General features: G+C 39.8%; 1 protein-coding gene across 1 annotated transcript in view; it reads right to left on the bottom strand.

Annotated features, from left to right (window-relative positions):
• Positions 1 to 15,106, bottom strand: part of LOC137326968 (immunoglobulin-like domain-containing receptor 2) — a 41,841-nt gene extending 26,735 nt beyond the window's left edge. The window contains exons 1-2 of the mRNA XM_067992342.1: positions 14,818 to 15,106; positions 13,122 to 13,241 (exon numbers count right to left, since the gene is read on the bottom strand). Of these exons, the coding sequence (XP_067848443.1) occupies positions 13,122 to 13,241; positions 14,818 to 15,106 (409 nt within the window). The remainder of the gene's footprint in view (positions 1 to 13,121; positions 13,242 to 14,817) is intronic.
• Positions 15,107 to 23,777: the final 8,671 nt, after the last annotated feature.

The following is a 23,777-nucleotide window of genomic DNA, read 5'->3' as shown; positions in this document are numbered from 1 at the left end:
TTAATAATTGTACTTTAATAAATGACACATTTTACTGAGTTCAGTCATTGTAAAAGGTAAACACAAACATTATTCCTTGTCCTCCAGCAGCACTCCAACTAATTCAATACTAAGAAAATTAGAAAAATATGATTATTGAGCCTCATAAGCAGAGGATCCTGCACTCTGGCATCTCCATTAAGTAAATCTGGTACCTTATCCATGAGGCAGGAGCTTCTGACCATTTCCAAAACCTGAACTCAACAAACATGTTTATTAATCATGTCCGCTTTTGCAAGTTTCCAAAATGACTTCCTTGGTTCAAGGAACACACAGTAAAACTCAGTGTAGTCTCAATGTTTCTGCCAGTACAGAATGACTTGAGCACATAATCTAGGCTGACACTTCAGTAGATTATTGAGGGAATGCAGCACTGTCGGAGGTTCTGTCTTTTGGATTAAACATTAAATAAGGCCTCGTCTATTCTCTCAGGTGGACATAAAAGATCCCAATGCACTATTCTAAGAAGAGCATAGGAGTTCTCCTTGGTATTTTGGCCAATATTTATCCCTCAACCAAATATCACTAAAACATTACCTGGTCATTATCTCATTGCTGCTTGTGGGACCTTTCTGTAGGCAAATTGGCTGTTACATTTCCCTACATTACAACAGTGACAACACAAGTACTTAATTTGCTGTTGGGACATCCTGAGATTGTGAAAGGCACTATATAAATGCAAGTTCATTCTTTCTTCTTTCATAATTGCTAATTTTAATAACTAGTAACAAAGTTGTTCTTTCAGGAAGATCAATGTTGTACATTGTAGAATACTACAAGATATTCTATTCCATTAAAACATTTTTAGTAATTGCTCTAAATTTGACTTTATTTGGAGGTATTTTGTTATGGATATAAAATTTTGGAAGATGAGGACAGAAGGATCAAAAGTACTAAATGTGTAAAAAATATTTTAAATGTCAAAGATGAAAGTAAAATTGATCAAAAGCTGGTTGCACAAACTAGTTAACAAGATATACTATTTTCTTAAAATTATATTTTACTTATTATTTTATGATATTACTATTTTCTTAATAATTGTGGATGAAGGGGATATGGGGGCACAGTGGACTAATGGAGGGGTGTCCAAACTACAGCCCATGGGCCATTTCTGCCCCTCTATTCCTAGCACTTCAGCCCACGAAGCCCAGGCAACTCCATTTTATTTGGGTTTATATTTCTTATACATAAGTTAGCCCTGTTTGCTTAAATTCTTGGACCTGGAAATTTGGCAAGAGTGCTGTTGACTCACTGATGGTTAAATCCGAAATCAGAACACCTTGATCTGCTTGTGACCACAGCTTGAAACATATTTAAATTAATAGGACCATTGATTCAAATTTTATATGTGGCCTGCAGAGCTCCATGGTGTGCACCTCAGCGGCCCACGGATACAAGAAGCTTCGGCAGTCTTGCACCAATACATTGTGCTGTGAAAATACCAACGGAGTCTGTGTATCAGAACAGCTGGACTCTATCAGCCCAGAAAATAAACAAAGTGTCTCAGGGATGCCGAGGAATGTGAAAACAATCTGAATGAATTAATGGGTAGCATAATTAAAAGCTGGCCATAGAAAAATGTATGAAAAGGAAGGCTAAAGCTGGAGGTGCGCCACCCACAAGAAAAATAATTGCTGTCGAAGGGAGAGTGGTGCTAATTTACTTTTTATAACAACGACTAATCTGCAGAGCACATTCACTGACTTGTTGGATTTTCATTTTGGATGCCAAATGTCATATAAATAGCATATTGTATCATTTTCCATGGCCTCTTATATCTGCAGTCCGAAAGGCTTTTAAAATCTTATCCAATAGTACTTAAAGAGCTAGCCAGGGTAATTTTGTGTAAAACGGGCAATGTCAATTCAGCCGCCCATTATACATCTCTCCTGAGTTTTAATTCCATTGTGGAAATGTATAACGGGCGCTGAATCGATATCGCCCGTTTTACACTATCACCCAGTCAAAATGATCGCCATCGTCTATGACAAAAATCAGCATTTTATTTTTCTTTATGGTATCTGCAAGGCTATGAAAGATTTTTTTAAAAATAACTTGGGGAATGTATGTTTCATTAATCGGTGTACCCCAAGAGCCTGCGGACTGCAATAAAAGTGTACTTGGTACACTAATAATAACAACCTTATTTATCTGCTTGCTTTGTGAGAACAGACATGGAGTGGCAGAATTTCTCACAGCAGGGGATAGTCCACAAGGTGTCTGAGGGAGAGATTGATGGACAGTTGAATGGACAGGCCAAGGGATATATTTCAGAGCCCATTAAGTTAGACCTGGAGACTCCATGCTGGTAAACAAAACCTCATATACAAGTTAAAATACAGTCACTGGTCCAGTTTTAGTATTACAGAGAGTTAGTGAAGTCTTGCACATTTATTATTTTTGTACCTAAAAAGGTAAGTTTTCTGAAAACAGATATTAGCTTCACTGCCAAATTGATTTCAACAGCATGAGAAATGTAGGACAGGGGCAGTTTTGTTTACTGAAAAGTGACCAAACCACTAATAGTTGGCACAGTTGGTATTTTAACCAGCTATTATTATTGTTAAAAATGTGTTCAACAATATGTAAATAATGCATATTCCTGGAAATTGGCATAAATGTAGAATTACTGCAGTGGTAACATGCTGCAATCAGTAATAAATGTACTGAACATCACCCAGTGGCCATCAAAGATCAGTCATTTATCCCAATGACCAGATACTTACCTATCAGCATCACCCACTCCAGACTATGATGGTTAACAAAATCACCATGCTCTTCAGCACTCTTGGTAAACTGGGGTGGGTAATGGTGGTAGGTTGGTGTACTTAGCACTTGGCCAGCAGAGACTACAGTGCATGCTATGCAACTAGAATTTCAGGAAGCAGATACCCACCACTACAAAACTAATAATAATTTTAAACCTTTTTACATTTGGAAAAAAAATACACACATTTGTTGCTGTGGCTCTAGCTATAAAATGCAGCTGGGCACATGCCACTAACCATAACATATATCAGTAGTGTATCGAGAAATGGCATCACAATGCTAGGGATGTAAGATGGCAAAGGTCGCAATAAATTTTAAGGAAACAGGCACATTTTACAAAAATGAGAATTTGTAAGTAATGTGAAAGCTTACAAATTCACACTTGTTAGGTTTTTCATTTTGATTATACTCCTGTCCTTATTCAGATATCATAGTCAGGAATTACAACTGTTATCAATGTTATTTATATTATCTTAAAAAAGGGGGTCACCATTGACCAGAAATTTAACTGGACCAGCCATATAAATACTGTGGCTACAAGAGCAGGTCAGAGGCTGGGTATTCTGCGGCGAGTGACTCACCTCCTGACTCCCCAAAGCCTTTCCACCATCTACAAGGCACAAGTCAGGAGTGTGATGGAATACTCTCCACTTGCTTGGATGAGTGCAGCTCCAACAACACTCAAGAAGCTCGACACCATCCAGGACAAAGCAGCCCGCTTGATTGGCACCCCATCCACCACCCTAAACATTCACTCCCTTTACCACCAGCGCACAGTGGCTGCAGTGTGTACCATCCACAGGATGCACTGCAGCAACTCGCCAAGGCTTCTTCGACAGCACCTCCAAAACCCGCGACCTCTACCACCTAGAAGGACAAGAGCGGCAGGCACATGGGAACAACACCACCTGCACGTTCCCCTCCAAGTCACACACCATCCGGACTTGGAAATATATCGCTGTTCCTTCATCGTCGTCGGGTCAAAATCCTGGAACTCCCTTCCTAACAGCACTGTGGGAGAACCGTCACCACACGGACTGCAGCGGTTCAAGAAGGCGGCTCACCACCACCTTCTCAAGGGCAATTAGGGATGGGCAATAAATGCCGGCCCCGCCGGCAACGCCCACATCCCGTGAACGAATAAAACAAAATGTATAACTTCTCAGATATAATTTCCTTTAACTTCCCTTAGTATACAAAAATATTTGGGTAGAATACTGAAAATTTGCTTTTTGAAAGATTTAAGAAACAGATTACGTAAAAACATTTTTCTGGCAGTTTAAAACTGCATATTATCGTAAAACATTTTCTTGACATAATTACTTTTCTTTCTACACTGAATCAGACTGAACAGAGTAGAGGAGTCCAATTCATATTTGACCCTTGACTCTCCCCTTCACTTAACCCAACTGTTGTCATGCCAACAGCAGATGAAGTTGAGAGACCCAACCAAACAACACACCCTAATTGGAAGCCGGTTTTCCTTTGCACTCTTGAGGACAGCAGGTCATCACAGACGCTGGTGTGTTTGTTTATTTAAAACTAACCACTGTGTGATAAAAGATGGTTACAGATTTATTGCCAGAAGATGTGAGTTCAATTAATTTGTTTATTTCTATTTTCCTGATTTCATTCTCCGACAGCTTTTGAAGCCTTCAATAAAAGCAGCAGAGGGAGGCAGGCGCACAAAAGAAGTACTTTTGAAAAGATCAAAGGCCTAACAGGCGACAAGAACCTTGCAAATGTGGTTGCTATGGAAACTCTGGTAGCAGAGGCCTTAATCTTCAAAACCACTACTGCTTACAGCTTATTATTTGTATCCTTACTAAGAATAAATCTGTGGTTGCTGTATCTGGAAATCAGAAAATGCATTCCAATGTTATATAGAGAATTGTTGAAGAGTGGCTGATAAGATGAACAATAAAACATGTGTTTTAATTATTGCTTTAGGATGGTCTAACAGATATACATTTTCTCCATTTACAAAAAATATTTTACTGTCTTAAAAGGGTTCTATATATTGTAGCTGCATTTTAATTAACCACGTTGTACCCGGGACACATGCCTTTTTCTTTTAGATTTGCTTATCTTAGTTGGACAAGTCTTTTCAGGTCTTTTAAGTATAGATGAAGCATTACACAGAAGTGAGGTTTTCAATTTTAGGAATGAGTGGGTATGGGGGGCAGGGGCGACGGGGGTGAGTGGGGGGAGGAAGGAAAAAGATAATGGAGCCTGGCTTTTCTCAGTCCAATCACATCCCCTGACAGCCAATCACTCAGCGGCACTGACTGCTGTATTGCAGAACTCTGCATCACAGATCATTATGGCCTCCCAGCTGGAGGAGAATATGTGCTTGTGAGCGGTCTACAGGGAAAGGCAAATGAGAGAAATGGTGACGAACAATAAACGGATAAGCTAACAAGCATAATGAGAAACTCACTGACCCATAAAGTCAGGTCAGTGAGTGGCAGATTGTAGTTAATTAATCTCTCTACTGAATCTGATGGACTAATGCTGCATTTCAAGTCCTGGTAACTCTCATTACTGCCAGTCCTAATTCATTTTGCATGTATTTTGATAGATAAATTGCTGCATTCTATATCAATTACACATATAAGTTATAACCTTCTCAATACTAGTAGCAGACTATTACAGTTGATGACAACTAAATAGATTTATTTCATTGTTAACCAAAGATTGTGAATTAGGGACAATTTTCAAAATTTCATAAGCCTCCTGTGATCTATGGTAGTAATGTCATAAACATATTATATCACTAGCATTTTCAGTGCAGATAGAACATAAGAAAAGTCAGAGACAAGAAAAGGCCATTTGGTCCATCAAAGCTCAACTCCTTAGTTCTCTGACTCTCCCATCACAATATCTATAGAACAATGGAGGTTTACAGCATTGAAGGCGACCATTCATGCCTCTTTGCTGAAGCAATCGACAATTAATCCAAGTGCCCTACTCTCTCCCATACTCCTGTATCTCTCCAAAATGGACAGTTTGGTTTTGAGGTAGGCCAGCTAGTAATTTTTGGAACTAAAAGTCAAATAGTATAAGTATGGTTTTTTGATCCCTGTATTAAAAAACAAACGTGCCACACATGCATAAGCAGGTCTGCTCCCTATCCAGATTTGTACTGGACAAAGCTGGTAGTCTTAATCCAACAAAATTTACAGGGTAGCAGAATCTAAATTATTAAACAAGTGATATTTTCAAAATGACCACCACAAAAAAAGTGTTAGGTCTTTCAGGCCTCTGTTTTATTTCCCCCCTCCTTTATTAGGTTCTGTAATTTATAGTGCAGTTTCACTTATGTTGAGGAGAATTGGAAAGCTCCATTTCCCATAAATGTTTCCTCAGCTATAAGAGTGGTCTTACTGTATATGAAACCTTGGCTGTGCATGTATTTTTTCTTACAAGATGTTAGTTCTCAAACTCTGAACCTGGTGATATAGGCTCAGAAACCATTTCTAAGTATTTTAAAGGGGTTGCTAATGCCATTTATTCAGACCAGATTTTTTTCTTATATTGTTCCAGAGCACTTTAAAAGCCAAATTGAGAACAAGCAAAGACCATTAGGCCCAATAAGCTTGCCCCATTTTGACAGATTTCAACCCCGCCTAGCTGCCTTCCCATCAAAGCTCTTTCCAGTGAACCAAATCATTTCCCATATATCAAACTTTGAGGGGCCCCATTAAAATAGGCGATAAAGCACATTGCTGCCAACCACATGACCATAGATTAATGTCCCATTTGGCTTGAATCTTGGGTGATTTATAACATATATATATTATCCCCCCGGATTGCACTGGTATAACTGATGGAAACAAGTGGAAACTCAACCTCTTTATTCTGATAGATTTATTTATAATTATTTTATTGTGATTTTCAAATGTATTTTGCTTACATTTTTATAAGCTTTTTAAATATATATATATATATATATATATATATATATATATATATATATATACATACATATACACACACAAATAAAATATAGAGCACCACATTATCCTGGCAGGTAGGCAACGCAGAGAAAGCTGAGCTGTTAAGAACCAATTAAGAACTGTGAGAATACCCAAAAATACATTTTAAAATTACATTTTTTTAAAAATTCGTTCATGGGATGTGGGCGTTGCTGGCAAGGCCAGCATTTATTGAAAATAAACAATCAATCAATCAAAGGTAATGAACTGGCCTCAGTTCATAGGTTCAGTTTAAACCCTTGATATTGCATTAAACTCAGTAGGTTGCACTGGTAAAATCTAAGCTGAGAAAGTGCAATTGAGAAGGATGTGTTTGTTGTTCACTATGACTGTCCAGACACATTCAATCAAATTTTACAGGACTTATTCAAAATTTCCTCTCATCTCATCAAAGGTTGGAGTCCATTCCTTACATAACCAGGCATTTGAATGCTGGAAATGGCAGAAACGTAAATTCTGACAGCAAATTCATCAGTTGGATTTTATAGAAAGATGCTGAACTAATTTTAAAACAACATTTTTACAATAGCTAATATTGGGTCGCAGAGGATAGTCCACAACCAACAATAAAAACACATCAGTACAGTCCCCTCGAATATTCAGTACCACTTAATTTCTGGCCACCAAGCTATAACTATTAATATATGCCTCCATTCCAAGAACTCACTACCCCAATCTACCCAGATACTCACTGCCCCAATACTCTCTACTCTCAATCAACTACTTACTCACATGCCCCATGGATCCACTACCCACAAATCCTCACTATTTTCCTCCATAAACTATTCACAATTCCCCAAATCCGTTCACTCCTCCAGCCCCATTACCTGCTCCCTATACGCCCTCCTAAATTTGTACAGACCAAGCACCTGCTCCCAAAGGAAATAACCACTCACTTTCTTTGAGCAACCTCACAGAAGGTTCACTTCCTTATAAAATGCAGCATCCTCTGACTTCCTGCGATCAATGCTAAGGGAGATAAACTAGTAATATATTTTAAAATTGTACGTCCAGCATGCACAGTTTTAGTCACCCTCCTAATGTATTCTTCTTTGGGTTGGCGTCCGTTTTTGTCTGACTATGTCTCTGTGAAGCGTCTTGGGACATTTTGCTATGTTAAGGACATTATATAAATGTAAGTTGCTGTGGTTGTTGATCCAATGCACCTGGGAGCAGATCGAGAAAATCTTCCCTACTGACTCCAGATCTGGAATAAAATATTCAGTTTTTGCTAATTTCCACAGGTGCATAATTCTGTACAGTTCCTTGTTAATGACTTTAACAAGGAAAAATTGTTTATTTTCCCCCTCACTTTTTGTTAGTATTTTTAATTCATTTTTGGAGGGGTAAGAACAATCAGAGCAGTACTAAACTTGAGTCGGTCATTCATTAGCACTTTCTACTTCCTTCAAATATATGGTTATTCATTAAAATTAGTAAAGTCAAGAACTTTTCTCCTTGGTTTTTACTTGCGCCAAAACAGTCATCTCTAATAAGTAGATCTTCTCATTCATTAACTTCAACTGTAACTAACTTAACTGCTTTAACCTCGAAACATTTATTACAATAAATGGGCTTGCTTATGACATAAAATAGGACGTATTACTTGCAAATAAATTTGAAGTGTTTTGATGTTTTGGAGTCAAACAATAACAAATGAATTGTAATTTTAACCAGAATAAATGAGTGCTTTTGCTATTCAGATAAGCACTTTCTGAATTCACTCTGAATCAGATGTTTGTAAACTGCAGATTCTACTTGCTGGCTAGTGAGACAAAAATAAAGTGTGTCTCATCCTTTGTAGATATGTGTAAAGAAATGCTGTCAAAATGCTGTCAGCATGCAACAAAAAAGATTCACAAAAGCCCCTTTAGTCACATGTAAATGAGTCATATAGAATCTGTTTCCTATGACTTCTGACGTGTGGAAATTTTGATTTTCATTGTGAAATCAAATCCCTATAGAACAGCGTGGGATGTTTTAAAAAAAACAAAACCCACACCCTAAGTAAATCTTTATTCATTGTCATCCCTGTCCAGAATTGTTTGGACACACATGGGTGCAGTTTCCTTCGATTTTTAATAAAATCTGAGAATTCAGTTCTCATCTTGTGGTGAATGATGGCTGTATATTCTGGGGGTTTTCAGACTATTGGTGACACCTGCATTTATTATATTTCTACACCACTGCCTAAGAAATTCAGATAGTAACCACCTCCACCAGAGTTAGTTTCATGTAACACTGATCCCCTTAGCTTATCCATCTCTCAAATCAACTCCTGTACTAAAATCATATAAGCTGGACAATATTGCAAATTTAAAACAACACAATTTGAAGCTTATTCCATTAATTATACCTGTTATGTCTTTCCTATTTTTACGGTACTATTTTCTCTTTCAATTTCTACAAAGTCATTCATAATAAGAGTAATTAATCACACATAAGCCGTAGATTTTCAACTCCCATTTATTAAAATAAAAATACTAAACTGATTTATCAAAATGTCCATTTTATCAGGTCAGTATGACACACTTTACTCATCAATTATTTTACTGCAGTCAGACAAATTTAAATGCCATGGCCTCGATATTAACCTCCCCCACGACAGGCGGGAGAGGGTCGGGGTTGGGGGGGGGTTGGTGGAGGGGTGGAGAGGAGTGTTAAAAATTAAAAATCGGGGAACATGTCCCCAATCTGTCGTGTATGCGCCTGACACCATTTTTATGGTGGTTGGTTTCGCAGTGGCGAGTGTCCCCTGTGGAGAGGCAGGACACTTCATTAACATATTTAAATCAGGCTTCCACAGTGCAATTGGGAGCCTGATTTAAATTTTACAGTTGCCACGCAGGAAACCCAGCAGTGAAAGGGAGGCAGGAGCTGCTGGATCAAGAAGATAAGTGCCTTTTACAGCACTCCTTGTGTGCCACTGGCCCCTTAAGGAAGCCTCGGCCTCCCATTTGCCGATCGCGGCTTCCCCCCCCCCCAACCCCGGCAATGGCTTCTCCTCCCCCCCCCACACTCCAAGCCCTGATCTCCAGTCTTCCCCCTCCAGCGATTGCGTCTGCCCTCCCAGCCCCCCCACCACCCAAGCTCTGATCTCTGGCCTTCCACCCCCCCCCCCCCTTCCCGATTCTGGGGACCGTCCCCAAGGGTCCCTGGCTGTGGCCTGCTGCCGCCAGTTTTCCCGCCCAGCAGCCGGCTTGTCAATTTGGCCGGCTGCCAGGCGGGAAATGGAAGAAAAAAAAATGATAATGAGGCCCTGCTCTAAAATTCGGCAGGACCTCCGTGTCCCTAGCCTCAACACGTGTCCCAGCCGTTTTCACACTCCCCTGCATCCTCCCTGCAAATATTGATGCCCATGTCAGTGAGTCCAATATCCTCTTTCTGGGGCTCGGTCAGTGTCAAGACACCATTGCGTCTGAGCACCAAAACGTTATGTTACGATCAAGTACAGACATGGCGCACAGTGGCACGTCAATGACATTTTAAATGAAGCATTTAAACTTCAGCTGTCATCCTTTTTACTGTGCCAAGGCTCAAAACTGTTCATTAGGGGGAGTACTTTTGGTTCAAGTAATCCCCATTTTATAGAAGAAACTGGTCTGAGCAGAATTTTCTGGTTATGCCTCCTAAATTTTTGTAAATTATTTTATATTTAATTAATTTTTTAAAACATTTGCCACAATCATTCTCTGTACAGTAATATTACACTTATGATAATGTACTTGGATAAATTTATGAGAATTAATCCAGATCTGCACTTCCAAAAAAACCCCAGAAAATGCTGGAAATACACAGATCAGTCCGCATCTGAAAAAAGTCAAGTTTATGTTTCAGGTGTAACCCTTTGTCAGAACTGAAAACTAAATGATACACATTTTAGTAGGGTTGGGGAAAAAGAGAGAGGAACAACAGATATTCTGATCAGAGAGCAGACATTATTGGGTTGAATGGCTTATAGAAAGCTGTTTTTTTAACTATTTGTTCTCTGAATGCTTACGACCCTGATGAGGCCACATTTATTACCTGTCCTTAACTGCCTTGATAAATGGTGACTGGCCTTCTCCTTCAACTACTGCAGTTCTTGTACTACTGGCATTCCCATAGAATTACATAGAATTTACAGCACAGAAACAGGTCTGTGCCAGTGTTCATGCTCCACACGAACCTCCTCCCACCCTACTTCATCTAACCTTATCTGCACCTCTGACAGTGCAGCACTCCCTCAGTACTGCACTGGAGTGTTTGCCTAGATTTTGTGCTCAATCTATGGAGTGGGACTTGAACACATCGAGGATGAAGGAACGGTGGTACATGCCCAAGTCAGAATGGTGTGTGACTTAGGAGGGAAACCTGGAAGTAATGGCATTCCCATTATCTTGATGCTCCTATCCTTCTCAGTGTGGAGGTCCTGGGACTTTGAGGTGCTGTCAAAGTAAGCTTGGCCAGTTGCTGCAGTGCATCCTGTAAAAAGTACCTACTGCAACCACAGTGCGCTATTGGTGGAGAAGGTTAGTTGATATAAAATCATTTCACTCAGGCAATGGAAAGGCATTGAAAGAACAAAAGAGCATGGAAATGCCCAAGAGAATGAAAAAGAGATGGGAGAGGCCCACTCAAGGGAAGGCAAGAAAATGGGGGAAATAAAAGAAAGTGGAAAACAAAAACCTGCAGATGCAAAAGGTCTGAAATGAAAATAGAAAAATGTTCGAAACATATAATGGGCCAGAATTTGCTGTCAAAATAACGATGAGGCTATTAGCGCTCGGCGTTATTTATGCATAAATGGTGTAGCAACTTCAGGCAAGGTGCGGTTAAATGCAAACATCCAAAAATTGCTATCCGAGATGCGCCGCTCCACTGTTAGCTTCATGAAATCGGCATTTCGCTGTCTGTCTCACCATTGAAATGCATTGAATGTCATGCATTTGCTGTCTTTGCACGGTAGATACGAACTAAACCTGCCGCAGATATTTAGGGCTAGTAATTAGTAGTGTGAATACCCTTTTAATAATGCGATAATTGTTAATTACTGCCAACCAACCTCTGGCACTGAAAATTAACTATTACAAGTGTGGAGTCTCATTCCTTTAGGTTTTGAATTTTTCAGGGAGATTTTAAAAATGTCAAATTTTAAATGAAATTATTTTTTTCTTACTTTTCCTTTGTCTCCTTTCCCCCCTCTCTTAATTCAATCTTTCTTTCCCTCTCTTTATTTTTCTTTCTGTACCTGATTTGACATTGAATTAACCCCCTTTAATTCACCCTCCTTCTCAGTCCTTCCTGTGTTTATTTCCCAATCCTTAAATCTCATTGTTACTTGCCCTGTTCACTCACGTCCCAGATGCCCTGTTTCCTTCGCTGTGCTGTTATCAGCTCGCACTTTCAGCAACTTTATGGGGCAAACATATTTTTTGAGTTGAATGGTGCAGGGGCAAATCTAAATAACACCAGATGCTGTTAGATGCCCTGCTAGAGCAGATTCTGGCTCATTCAGGCCAACACAACTGCATTCTGATGAAGAGTCTACGTGCAGAACATCAACTTGCCCCCCTCCCAACATGCCAACAGACCAACCTCACATCACCAGACCCTCCACCCTCATGAAGAAAATGGAGGATATAGCTAAGGTCTGAAGTTACTAAAGCCAGTGTTCAAACTGGAAGGCTGCAGAGGGCGCAGGAGGAGGTTGATACTGTTCCTGAAGCTTGGGCTGAGATTGGTTTGAACAGTGTATTTAATAGCATGTGGAAGTGTAAATACTCAGCACAAATTACCCCTCTGCCTTACTTTAGTCAGTTAATTCCGACTAAAGTAAGGCAAATGGGTAATTTGTGCACATATTTAGGGAAGAGAATGGTGCTAAAGATGTACACTGTAACTCACTTTGAAATTAGCTTTAATATCAAATTCTAAAAATTGCAGCTGGTGCAAAAATTGAACACTGACAACATGACAAAGTTAACATAAAATACAATTTATTATCAGTATAAATGTTAAAAATAAGATCACTTAATATATAAAGGTGGTGGGCTTACACTGACCCGTAATAATTTAGTATTTGGACCATTTTTCCAAATAAATCCTTTTTCAAAGAGCTGTTTTAACTGTCCATATCACTCCACTTCTCTGGGCTGCTTAACTCTTACTCTACTTAACAAGTCTATACAATCGGTAAATGTGTGTGCATACATAGGCATAAATCCTATTGCAAAGGTTTTGAGGATCAATCCAGTTAACAGTTGCTATCTACTACCTTTGGCTGTGACCATGTTTGTAGGTAGCTGCTCAAACATACTTATTATTTATACTCACCCAACACAAGAAGTTCCATCCTTTGTTCGCTGTTACCCACTATGTCATCTGGAGTGATAACAGAACAGTAATAAACCCCACTGTCTCCCCAGTATAAGCTCCCAATCTGGAGATCTGCACCTGTAAGAGACCAAACAGTGGTAGGTAATTGACCTGGACAACATCTAAGTCCAACCTTCAGACTACAAACCTGCAATACGTTCTCATTAATGTTCCTTTTACCATCTGTATTTCCTGCTTGTTGGTGAGGAATTCCTGTTTAGCATTCAATGTATGAGGATATTACTGCAGACAGAGCAGCCAATTTAGTAATGTCATTAATGATGACAGACAGCTGTAGTCTATTGTAATTCTCACCAGGCTCAAAAGCAGAATCATCTGTTTAAAAGCTCAGGTATGATATTCGCTGTGAAAATTATTAACTCAATGGGCGCAAATCGGGCAGAGTGTGAAACGAGCAGAGTGTGAAACAGGCGACTGATTCACCATCGGCTGTTTTGCGCTGCCACCCAGGACGAATTTCATCGCCAAAATTTCTGCTTCCAATTTTTGTAATAGATTATTTTTAATATAATGGAGATTGCTTTAAAAGATGAATTTCTGGCTTTAAAGCCACACATTGTAAAGTTTTGTCACATCACAACTGGACGCAGATTCTAGCTTTGCAATTTGGACAAATTTGAAAGTGAATCCAAACTAGTAGGAGCAGATTCATAGGAGGCAGCTCAGAAATTACAAAATAGTTGACAAAAAAATGGCAGATGAGATTTAATGTAGATAAATGTAAAGTCCTACACATTGAAAGGAAAAATAAGTGTAGCACATACTCCATGAATGGGGAAAAGTTAAGGATAAAGTTGAAAGAGATCTAGAACTCTTAGTAATCATGACACTCAACATATCCACCCAATGCATAGCAGCAATCAACAAACCCAATAGAATGCTGAACTATATGGCAAAAAGGTAGACTGCAAGTTAGAAGAATCATACAAACACAATGGAGCTCTTGTTAGACCACACCTTAAGTACTATGTCCAGTTCTGGTCACTGAGATGTAGGAAAGACATAAGCACTGGAAGCAGTGCTGAGAAGAGCCACAAGGTTGATCCCTCGTATCAGAGGTTTGAATTGAGGAAAGACTGGAGAAACGTGAGCTTTCCAGCCTTGAAAGGAGGTGACTATGTGGTTATAATTAGCAAAAAGGAGAAGGTAAATCCAGAACATTACTTTAAATTGTGATTGTAGGAGAAAGGGATACAGGTTTCAACTAGTCAAAAGGAAAATTTAGGTCTGATAGCAAGAAAGGGTGATCAATACATGGAATGGACTTCCAGATAGAATAGTGGAGGCACTCTGGAATCATTTAAAAATAATTGGATGTCGTGAGGATGTGCATAAGGGTCATTCTCGATAGATGGTCTAATTGGATTACCTAATTCTGTTGGACACCTCTGCACTGACCCTTTTAATTCTAGAAAAAATGGTGGGAATTGATGCCAACTCCTTTGTTTGAAATAAAACAATATTTGGACCCAGATGTTCTAATGTATAATAAGTTAACTTGTTATTTAAATATCTTATGCAAGTAATAATTGTGCAACAAAAAAAGATTGAGGGACACCAAAATCTTGTTAATGTACTATCTTATTCATAGAACTCATTAGCAACTAAACTTGTTAGAAATAAAAATCCTTACTGTTGATGATGGTGATTTCCCGTCCTTTGTAGTACTCTCCTAAGGTGACTGCAGAACCCTGACGGGAAGCCACAACTCGTACGGTGCGACTGTTGTCCGCACAGTCTAGGTATGGATCCCATGTGGGAGTCTGTTCTTTCTGACTGATGATGTGTGCAGCTGTGCTGTGGATGCTGAAGGCATCTCTGGTACGGTCCTTGCAGTATGACTTAAAGCGCCATTGCACCACAGGTTGTTGGATAGATGTGGTGGAGTACTGACAATGTAGAACAACAGGCTGGAACAACATGGCTATCTTTTTATATTCTGAAATGGTCACTTGAACACCAAGGGACACACCTGTAAGTATAACGAAAATGAGGTTAGCATGAAAAAGACAGTTCAGTTTACTTCACATGAATGTATTTTCTTAAGTTCAAAGTGAACTTTTGCCACATTTATGCTTCAAAATTTCATCAAATTCAGATCTCTGTGATCCAATTTCAATGTCCTCTCATACTCCCATTATGTTGTCACACTGCTTCCTGATGTAACAAATACTACCAAAGACCCATTCTGCACAAAATTCCTTCCAGACACTTCTACGAAAGGAAATTGGATTTACGCTTCATTGCCTTATAAACACCCAAATATTCAGAGGAAAATGCTTACTTCTTGTTAGAAATTAGGGTCTGCTGTAGATACCTTTTTAAGTTCAGTGGTGTCAGTTGTTCCCGTAAGCGATCTGAGTATTTTTAAGGGAGTTCACTCACACTGTCCTATACTTCTACGATAGTGTAACCTGGGTATAACAATAGTACCCCACTTGTGACCTGTACTGGATATTTATGTCTTTCATACATGCCTTCCATCTGATACAATGCCTGATACAAATTAATAAGATGCTTTAATTCACAGTAAGGTAAACATACAGAGCAACAGCTATGATCAGATTCACTTTGTTCAATTAGTATAACTTATCTTCTCATAATGATACAAAATAAAGAATTTGACACAGTTGCTCACAACAGTGAATTGTCTTGACTTAATCAAGTTGTCTTCTAACTATCCTCCAGAATTTCTAGGCTCTTTGTCCCAGCAATAGCCCTCACAGCTTTCGCATTAACAAAACCTGACTGCCCTCATTGCCTGCCTGTCTCATAAAGCCTCATTTCTGCTCCTTTGCATCCACAAAAATATAACTTTGAAAATGTTTTGTGGTCATTTTTTCTAGCCATGTTATTGTTCAATTAGTTCCAGTCATCAGTCAATCAGAATGTTAATGAATAGCTGTTATCTATTGAAACTTTTCCATCATTTGGCTTTACTTGACATCTGCACCTCCTCAACTACCTTGAAAAGTCAAAGGGCTCAATTTTAAAATGAAAGTCTAGGTGTGTTGGGGAGGGGGGGGCCGGGGGGAGAAAGAAAATCGTGATTTCTTTTGGAGCAGGCAAGAATCCCGGCTCCAACACGCTGAAGAACACGCACGACCCAGAGTCATCTGGGTGCGTGCGCCGTTCCCGAACCCGGAAGTCCCACCAGCTTTACGATATTTAAAGCAGCAAATGTACCTCATTGAGGTTTATTTTTTGTGTAGTGGGTAGTTAAAAAGATTTTAACCTTACCTGGGTGGCTTTCCTGCGGCTTCCGATTCACGTCTGGTGAAACCAGGCGGGAAGGGCCGGATCAGGTGAAAAATAAACTAAATAAATTAAATAAAATTACATTTCCCATTGTAAAAAAATAAACATACTTTACAAACGATGTCACCTACCCACCCCCCCCGCCTCCGATGTCTCCCCCCACCCGATCTTTATCTCTCCCCCGCCCAATCTCTCTCCCAACGGCCAACGAGGTCTCTCCTTCTCTCTCCCCTCCCCTCCCACTTCGAATGTGTAGCTCCTGTCGGCAGCCAGCCTGTCAATAGGCTGGCTGCCGGGCGCGAAACCCAGAAGAGGCTTTAATTGGCCTCATTAGAGTTGCGATCCCACCGACTTCCCTTCTGGGTTTGGCACCCGCAAATCACCCCCGCTCTTGGACTCCTCCCCCCAGCTTATTAAAATTGTGCCCAATGTGTCAAAAGCATAGGCTGCAGTGAGATTAATATTCTTAAATTTGTTGGGGTAGGGTTGCACTGAGTGGTACCACCACTTTAAATAGCATGGAGTTTCTTCAGTGGATGGGGACAATATTGGTTGTCAAAATAAAACACTGGATAATTTTTCTTTCCCTATAAATTGTGCCCGAAGGTCCACCACCCAAGACACTGCCTGACCCAGTTTTTTTTTTATTATGGATCCTGGAACTCTCCATTTGTGTTTGGAAGTTAAAACACTGAAACAGGCTTATTATTATTTTTCTTTGGAATTCACTTGGAGTTCTTAAGAACAGAAACAATATTCCAGCAATAAGTTGTGCTGCCAACAGTAACTCAACTTCACTGTTTCTAAGTAATCCCCAAATCAATATTAGGGTAGACTCCTCTATAATCTATTGAATTCAGTAGAGTAACTTATAAATATAGTATAGCAAATTATTAAAACTGAACCATTAAGTATAGTCATTCCAATTCAGATAACCAAGACTGAGAATGTGAATCCAAACTTGTAATATTTTCAATTGATATTGACAAATGCATTTTTGCAAATATTATACATCATAATTTTTAAATGTTTTTGAACAAAAGCTCAAAGTGCTGATATGATTAGTGGCTAATTTGTACAAAACTGCTCTGAATTTGAAGGCTGTGTGTCCCACTGAAATTTATCTTAAATTACCTGAATATAAATTGATTTTCAGTTCTAAGTCAGTTCATAGATTGATTATTATAAAAACTACTTTATTACGTAGCTGAAAATTAGTTACTACATTGGGAGCATCTTACACCCTGTTTAGATCTACTAACACACCACCTGAACTGAGAGTATATTTGCAAAACTGCTTTGAAATAGTAATTCAGCTTACTGTAGATATTCTTTCAGCACACAAGCAATTCAACAAAATTATTTTCTGATATAGGAACTTGCATTGTGATACAGTATGTCATGATACAACTATATATGTTATGATACAACTATATTAATGTTCAACAGCTCAACTTCAACAGAAATTGAGTAGCATGGAAACAAATGGGAAATAAAATCAATATTCTGAATCGACTTGCTCCAATCCAAATTCATTGTATATGGAATAATCTTTCATTTGTTTTACTATTTCTTCAGGCTGATTTTTTTGAGAAAAAGTTATTTTAAAATTATCATTGGTAGAATGACAAAGTATAAAATCTCATTTATGCTATAGTTCTAACTTTGGACATATTCAAAACAAAAGTTTTAGTAGTTTGTGATGCTATCTGAAAACTGCACCTTGTACAACCGTCCATCTGTCTTTATAAAATTATTTCCCCCTATGTTATTTACACATGCAGAACAAATACTTTGTGAATTTTTGTGCTCATTAACATAAGACAAGTCAGTGTTGGGGAATTCAACACTTTTCTACTTTTTGTTCCAGCATCAATGATTCTTGACAGAGGATTTCATCTGTGTAACAAAATTGTACTCTGGTTCTTTTAATTGGGTTTATGATTTTGTTAGATAACAGAGGAAATCCTTCCCCTCAACTAGAAATGTAGCTTTGACCTAACAATATGCCTTAGCCCAAACCTTAGAAAGGCACGGTGACAAATTTGGATTTTGCCTGTGTTGCCGGAGCTGAATTTTTAAAACTTAGAATATTTCTGTAATGTTAAAGTATTTTTTCTCAACGATAAGCCAGCAGCTTGAAGTCAGGCTCGTTACCATCATGATTTTGAGTGTTTATTAGTAAACAAAGAATATGTTGTTAGCATTTCACACCATTGTGAACAGATGGATTTCTTGTGACGTCTATGGGCATCGATATTGTTCTGTTCCATTCACGTAGCAGAGCGCTTAGCGAAGGCATATGGTGAGGACTCTCATGCTCGCACATCAAAGGCTAATAACTTTGATTGACAGATTCTTGGGCCGACCCTACCAACTCTCAGATTTAAGGCAGGTGACAGAAGTATATCTCTCTCAGTCACAAAGGAGATAGCAGTGTGGTAACAAAAGTGCGAATTAGAGTTTCATTGGAGGTGTGGATGAGGTACATAGGAGGTGGGAAATGTTGCGGAGATGGAAGTATGTGGTCTTAGTAATAAATATGATATGGGGTTTGAAGTTCAGTTCCAGGTTGAAAAGGTCACCGAGATTGTATATCATCTGGATTGACCGGAGTAGTTGAGCATGGGGAGGCAGTCCAAGCCAAGAGTGCAGAGATTTTAGCGGGAGCTAAATAAGGTTTCGATTTTCCCCAATATACAACCGGAGAAGATTATGGGTCATCCATAACTTTAATTTCAGATCGGCTAAACAGATGTAGACATGGAACGGAGCGTAGTGGTCAGGGTGGAGTGGTAGAGCTATGCGTTATCAGCATAAATATGAATCACTCAAGGTCCCGTGTTTGCAAATTGAACCAGAGATTAATTGTCTAGATCATTTAATTATAATCTAGAACATTTCAATTAAAACAATCTCACAGCATTATTGCAGAAGAGAGAGATCTAACAACTTATATTAAAATTATAGCATAAGGAATGATCCTTGAACTCATTTGTTTTGACCCATAATTTTACTTAACATACATAAAACCAACAATTTTTATGGTTAAACCTTTTTTTTAAAAAAAACACTACTTGATTATTTAAAAGTAGTTTTTCTCATAATGGCATTGTAATGTAAGATGTAAGCAAATGGAAAAGAAGAGGGTTACTGAGATTTTTTTTTGAGATATTGAGTGATGTAGATAATCAATTGTTTTAACCGGAGTGTTCAATTCTTTTGTTTAATTTGCACTTACAAGACCTTGGGTGACATGGCAGGATTGCAGAACACTACTCCCCCATCACATACTTCTTAAAAGGCCACAATGGTATCCTTGGAAACAAAGCTTGTGACCTTTTTTATTGTGATACATAGTGGGGGTCATTTTAATCTCTAGTAGTAGACCTCATTTGTGAAATTTTAACCCTTTGAAGACTACTGTGGGAGTCTGCATTAATAAAAAAAGACAAAATTATAATTACCTCGTAAATAAAAAAAGACAAATTCTGATTTTGCACATTGGCATAATTCTGCTGAACAAATATATTGGAAATCATTTTGCTAATCTTTAATGCATGAGAGGATACGTGGATATTTAAAAAGTTGCAAAAGGCAATCAGTACGAAAATGATTGTTGCAATTGCCACAGAATAACAATAGCCAATTGTAAAAACATGATGTTAAAAAATATTAGTAAGTAGCATATTGGAAATTCCTGGTAGAAACAGATAGAGGTCGATATCTTGTACTGTTTGGCCACAGATCATTATTTTTAGAACATAAAAGTACTTCCAAATCATTCAATTTAGAAGGCCTTTGACATGAATCTACATATTATTAAAACAAAACCGAATACCTCCAATTGCCACTTTTCTGGGAACGATTGGTCCATTAACTTAAACTAATAAATGAAGCTGAAGCCCCATTTTCATTGGAAATTTAATTGAAGCCAATGTTTATTTTGCTGAGATATAATACCTCACCTCTTGATGTGTTCTAATGACAGAACTGTGAGTATTAAGACTAATTGCGTAAACAGAGTAGTGTGAAGTCCTTGAACGTGTTGTCGCCTCCCAAATCCGTGCCCATCTTTCCTACAACTCCATGTTTGAATCCCCCCAATGAGGTTTCTGCCCCGCCACAGTACTGAAATGGCCCTTATCAAAGACACAAATGACATCCTATGTGACTGTGACTGTGGTAAACTATCCCTCCTCATCCTTCTTGACCTGTCTGCAGCTTTTGACACGGTTGACTACATCATCCTCCACCAATGTCTCTCCTCTGTCATCCAGCTGGATGGGACTGCGCTCGCCTGGTTCCATTCTTATCTATCCAGTCGTAGCCAGAGAATCACCTGCTATGGCTTCTCTTCCCGCTCCCACACCTTGCAGTCCCCCAAGGATCTATCCTTGGCTCCCTCCTATTTCTCATCTACGTGCTGCCCCCTGGCGACATCATCCGAAAACATAACGTCATGTTCCACATGTACACTAACGACACCCAGCTCTACCTCACCACCACCTCCCTTGACTCCTCCACTGTCTCTCATATATCACACTGCATGTCTGACATCCAGTACTGGATGAGCAAAAATTTCCTCCAACTAAACATTGGGATGACTGAAGCCAAACTCCATCCCTCTCCCTGGCCATTGCCTCAGCTCATCTGCTGCTCAAACCCTCATCGATGCTTTTGTTACCTCTAGACTTGACTATATCAATGCTCTGGTAATACTGCTAGTGATTAGCATTGACTTTGTGACTTAAAGCTGTCACAGGGAAGTTTCCATCATTCTGGTGTGTGTGTGTGTTAGGGACAGATGTCAGTGAGGGGAATGGGAATTTTTTTCCCATGCAGTATCGGCATCAACCATCACAAGCCAAGTACAGAACAGCAAGAAGTAAAGCTCCCTCTACAATTCCAAATAATGTGATTTAATCCCAAGGGTACACCTACTACATAGTATGAATTTGTCCACTTCCCATAACAGCCACCTTTATAGTAAATGCGGTGCCAATTTGTGGGTGCTTTATGCTGTCTCCTCATTCATTATGAGTTGGATTCTGACTGCCCAAACACATTTCATCTAGAACCCTTGGCCCGGATATTAACTTGGAGCTGGGAAGAGAGTGAGGAGGAGGATTTTCAGACGGGAAACCTGGAAGGGTTTCCTGCACATCGTGACGATTTTGACGGTAGGACATCATTTAAATTTTTTCAAAAGGTTCCACTCCTGACAGCCAGCCAGATTGACAGGCTGGCTGCCAGTCGGACGGGAAAGTAGCCGGGGAGCGATTGGGGTTTGGATGGGATGGGGTGGGGGGGGGGGGGCGGATGAGCAGCCTTAGATTGGGGGGGGGTGGTGGGGGGAGTCGAAGATCACAAAGAGGGATGGGATGGGCGCCAGAGATCGTACGGGAGGGGCGTGAGAAGTTAGAGATCGTGGGGTAGTGAGTAGTGAGAGATCGGGTTGGGGGGGTGCGGTGAGCGGTCCGAGATCACGGGCGGGTGGGGGTTGTTGGAAATCTGGGGGTGGGGGAGAGAGAGATCATGAGGGGGTTAGGGTGTGCAGCCAGAGATCACCGGGGTGGGGGGGGGGTTCGAGCACCCGGAGATTGGGGTGAGCAATCAGCAATCACTGTGGGGGTGGGGGGGGGGGGGTCAGTGAACAATCGGAGATTGCGGGGAGGTGGGGAGAGTTGGAGATCGCAGGGTCCGATTGCTGGGTCTATAAAGAGGATAGCTGGAGGTGCCAGCGGAAGTGGAGGAGCAGGATGTAAATGAACTTACCTCATGGATCCGACCCTTCTCATCTCCTCTTACCTGCTGGGATTTCCTCGGTCCGGGAAACCCAGCCTCCATGGGTAAAAAATAAAAACTTAGGTAAAATGGAGCGACTCAGCCGCCTTAAATGATTTTACTGACCGACCTGCCTCCTGAGAGCGGATTGGTCGCCCGCCCCCGACCTGCCACCGTTAAAACCGGAAGCAGGCGTATTGGAGCCGGATTACGGTCGTGCCGCAAGTTTCTATTAATTAACTTCCCACCCACCCCCAATCCAACCATTCTTGGGGGTTAACATTCCCTTATATCAAGAGAGATGAGATTCTCATCCAATTAGGCTGTGCTGGATTCAAGCCTAAGTAAGAGATGAAAGGACAGTGTTCCAAACACTGCACCTACATAATTCTGTGAGGGTTTCTTAATGCTACAAGTCATTGGATCATTGAAGCCAGATAGAAAATTAAAACTGGTAATAATTCTGCCATCATTGGTATTTACCATTGGCAAAATTACCACTGTCCAGCTATTAATCACAATAGGAAAATCATGGCTATCATTTTATATGTGCCCCAAAACAAGAACATTACCATAATAACTCATTACTAAATACTTTTGTTTGTAGGCATTGAAGATGCTTACAAACAATTTTTCTGCATCTTCATAGAAATCACTTCACCAAACACTAACATAATGGGGGGAGATTTCCTCTGGAAAATGTCTGTTAGTGACATTGTAAACATAATAAGAAAATTTCATACTTGCTATTTGTAGCAAAAATATCAATGCTTTTGACAATGAACAAATGTACAACATAATTCTTGCTGAGAAACTTTGTACAATAGCATAAATTCAGAAAGGATACTCCCCGTAGGATGAGTTGCAGTTCACACTGATTCTCCAACCCACTTTGGGTGTGTGCTCTTGTATAATTTAACCTAATGAGAAAGAATAATAATAGCAATGGTGCATGTTGTTTTTGCTGATGATTCAAGGAGAGGCATGTTAGTTCTGAAATGATTCACTCCCAGTTCAGCTATGCAATGTCAGCATCAAACACTCCGAGATCATGTATAGCTCAGATTACTGCAGAATAAAACTCCCTGTATTTTGTCCCAACAATGACCTCAGAAAAGCATCCCCCACCACACCATTTGGAAGAACTATAGATGTTTACAGCACAGAAAGAAGCCATTTGTGCTGCTCTTTACTAGAGCAATTCCAAACCAACCTACTGCCCCACCCTCATCCCAAAGCCTTGCATCTTTTTTCTGTTTCAAATATTTATCCAAATTCCCCTTTAAAGATGCAATGATCTCTGCCTCAAGCATTGCCTTTGGCAAAGCATTCCATGCACCAACAACCCTCTCTGTGAAGAAATTTCTTCTAACCTCTCTCCTCACTCTCCTAGTAAATTTTAAATTGATAACCCTCCATCAGATGCCCCATACAGAGGATATAGAGGGAAAAATTCGATAACGGCCATTTGCGAGTGCGGGTAGCATGATGCGCTAGTACCCCGCGCCCGATGGCCCCTTCACAGGCAGCACGTGAATTTTGAGCTGC

The sequence above is a fragment of the Heptranchias perlo genome, chromosome 11, assembly GCF_035084215.1.
Source record: "Heptranchias perlo isolate sHepPer1 chromosome 11, sHepPer1.hap1, whole genome shotgun sequence".
Classification (NCBI taxonomy): Eukaryota; Metazoa; Chordata; class Chondrichthyes; order Hexanchiformes; family Hexanchidae; genus Heptranchias; species Heptranchias perlo.
The sequence above is the reverse complement of the archived record's forward strand: the minus strand, read 5'-3'. Positions and strand labels throughout refer to the sequence as shown.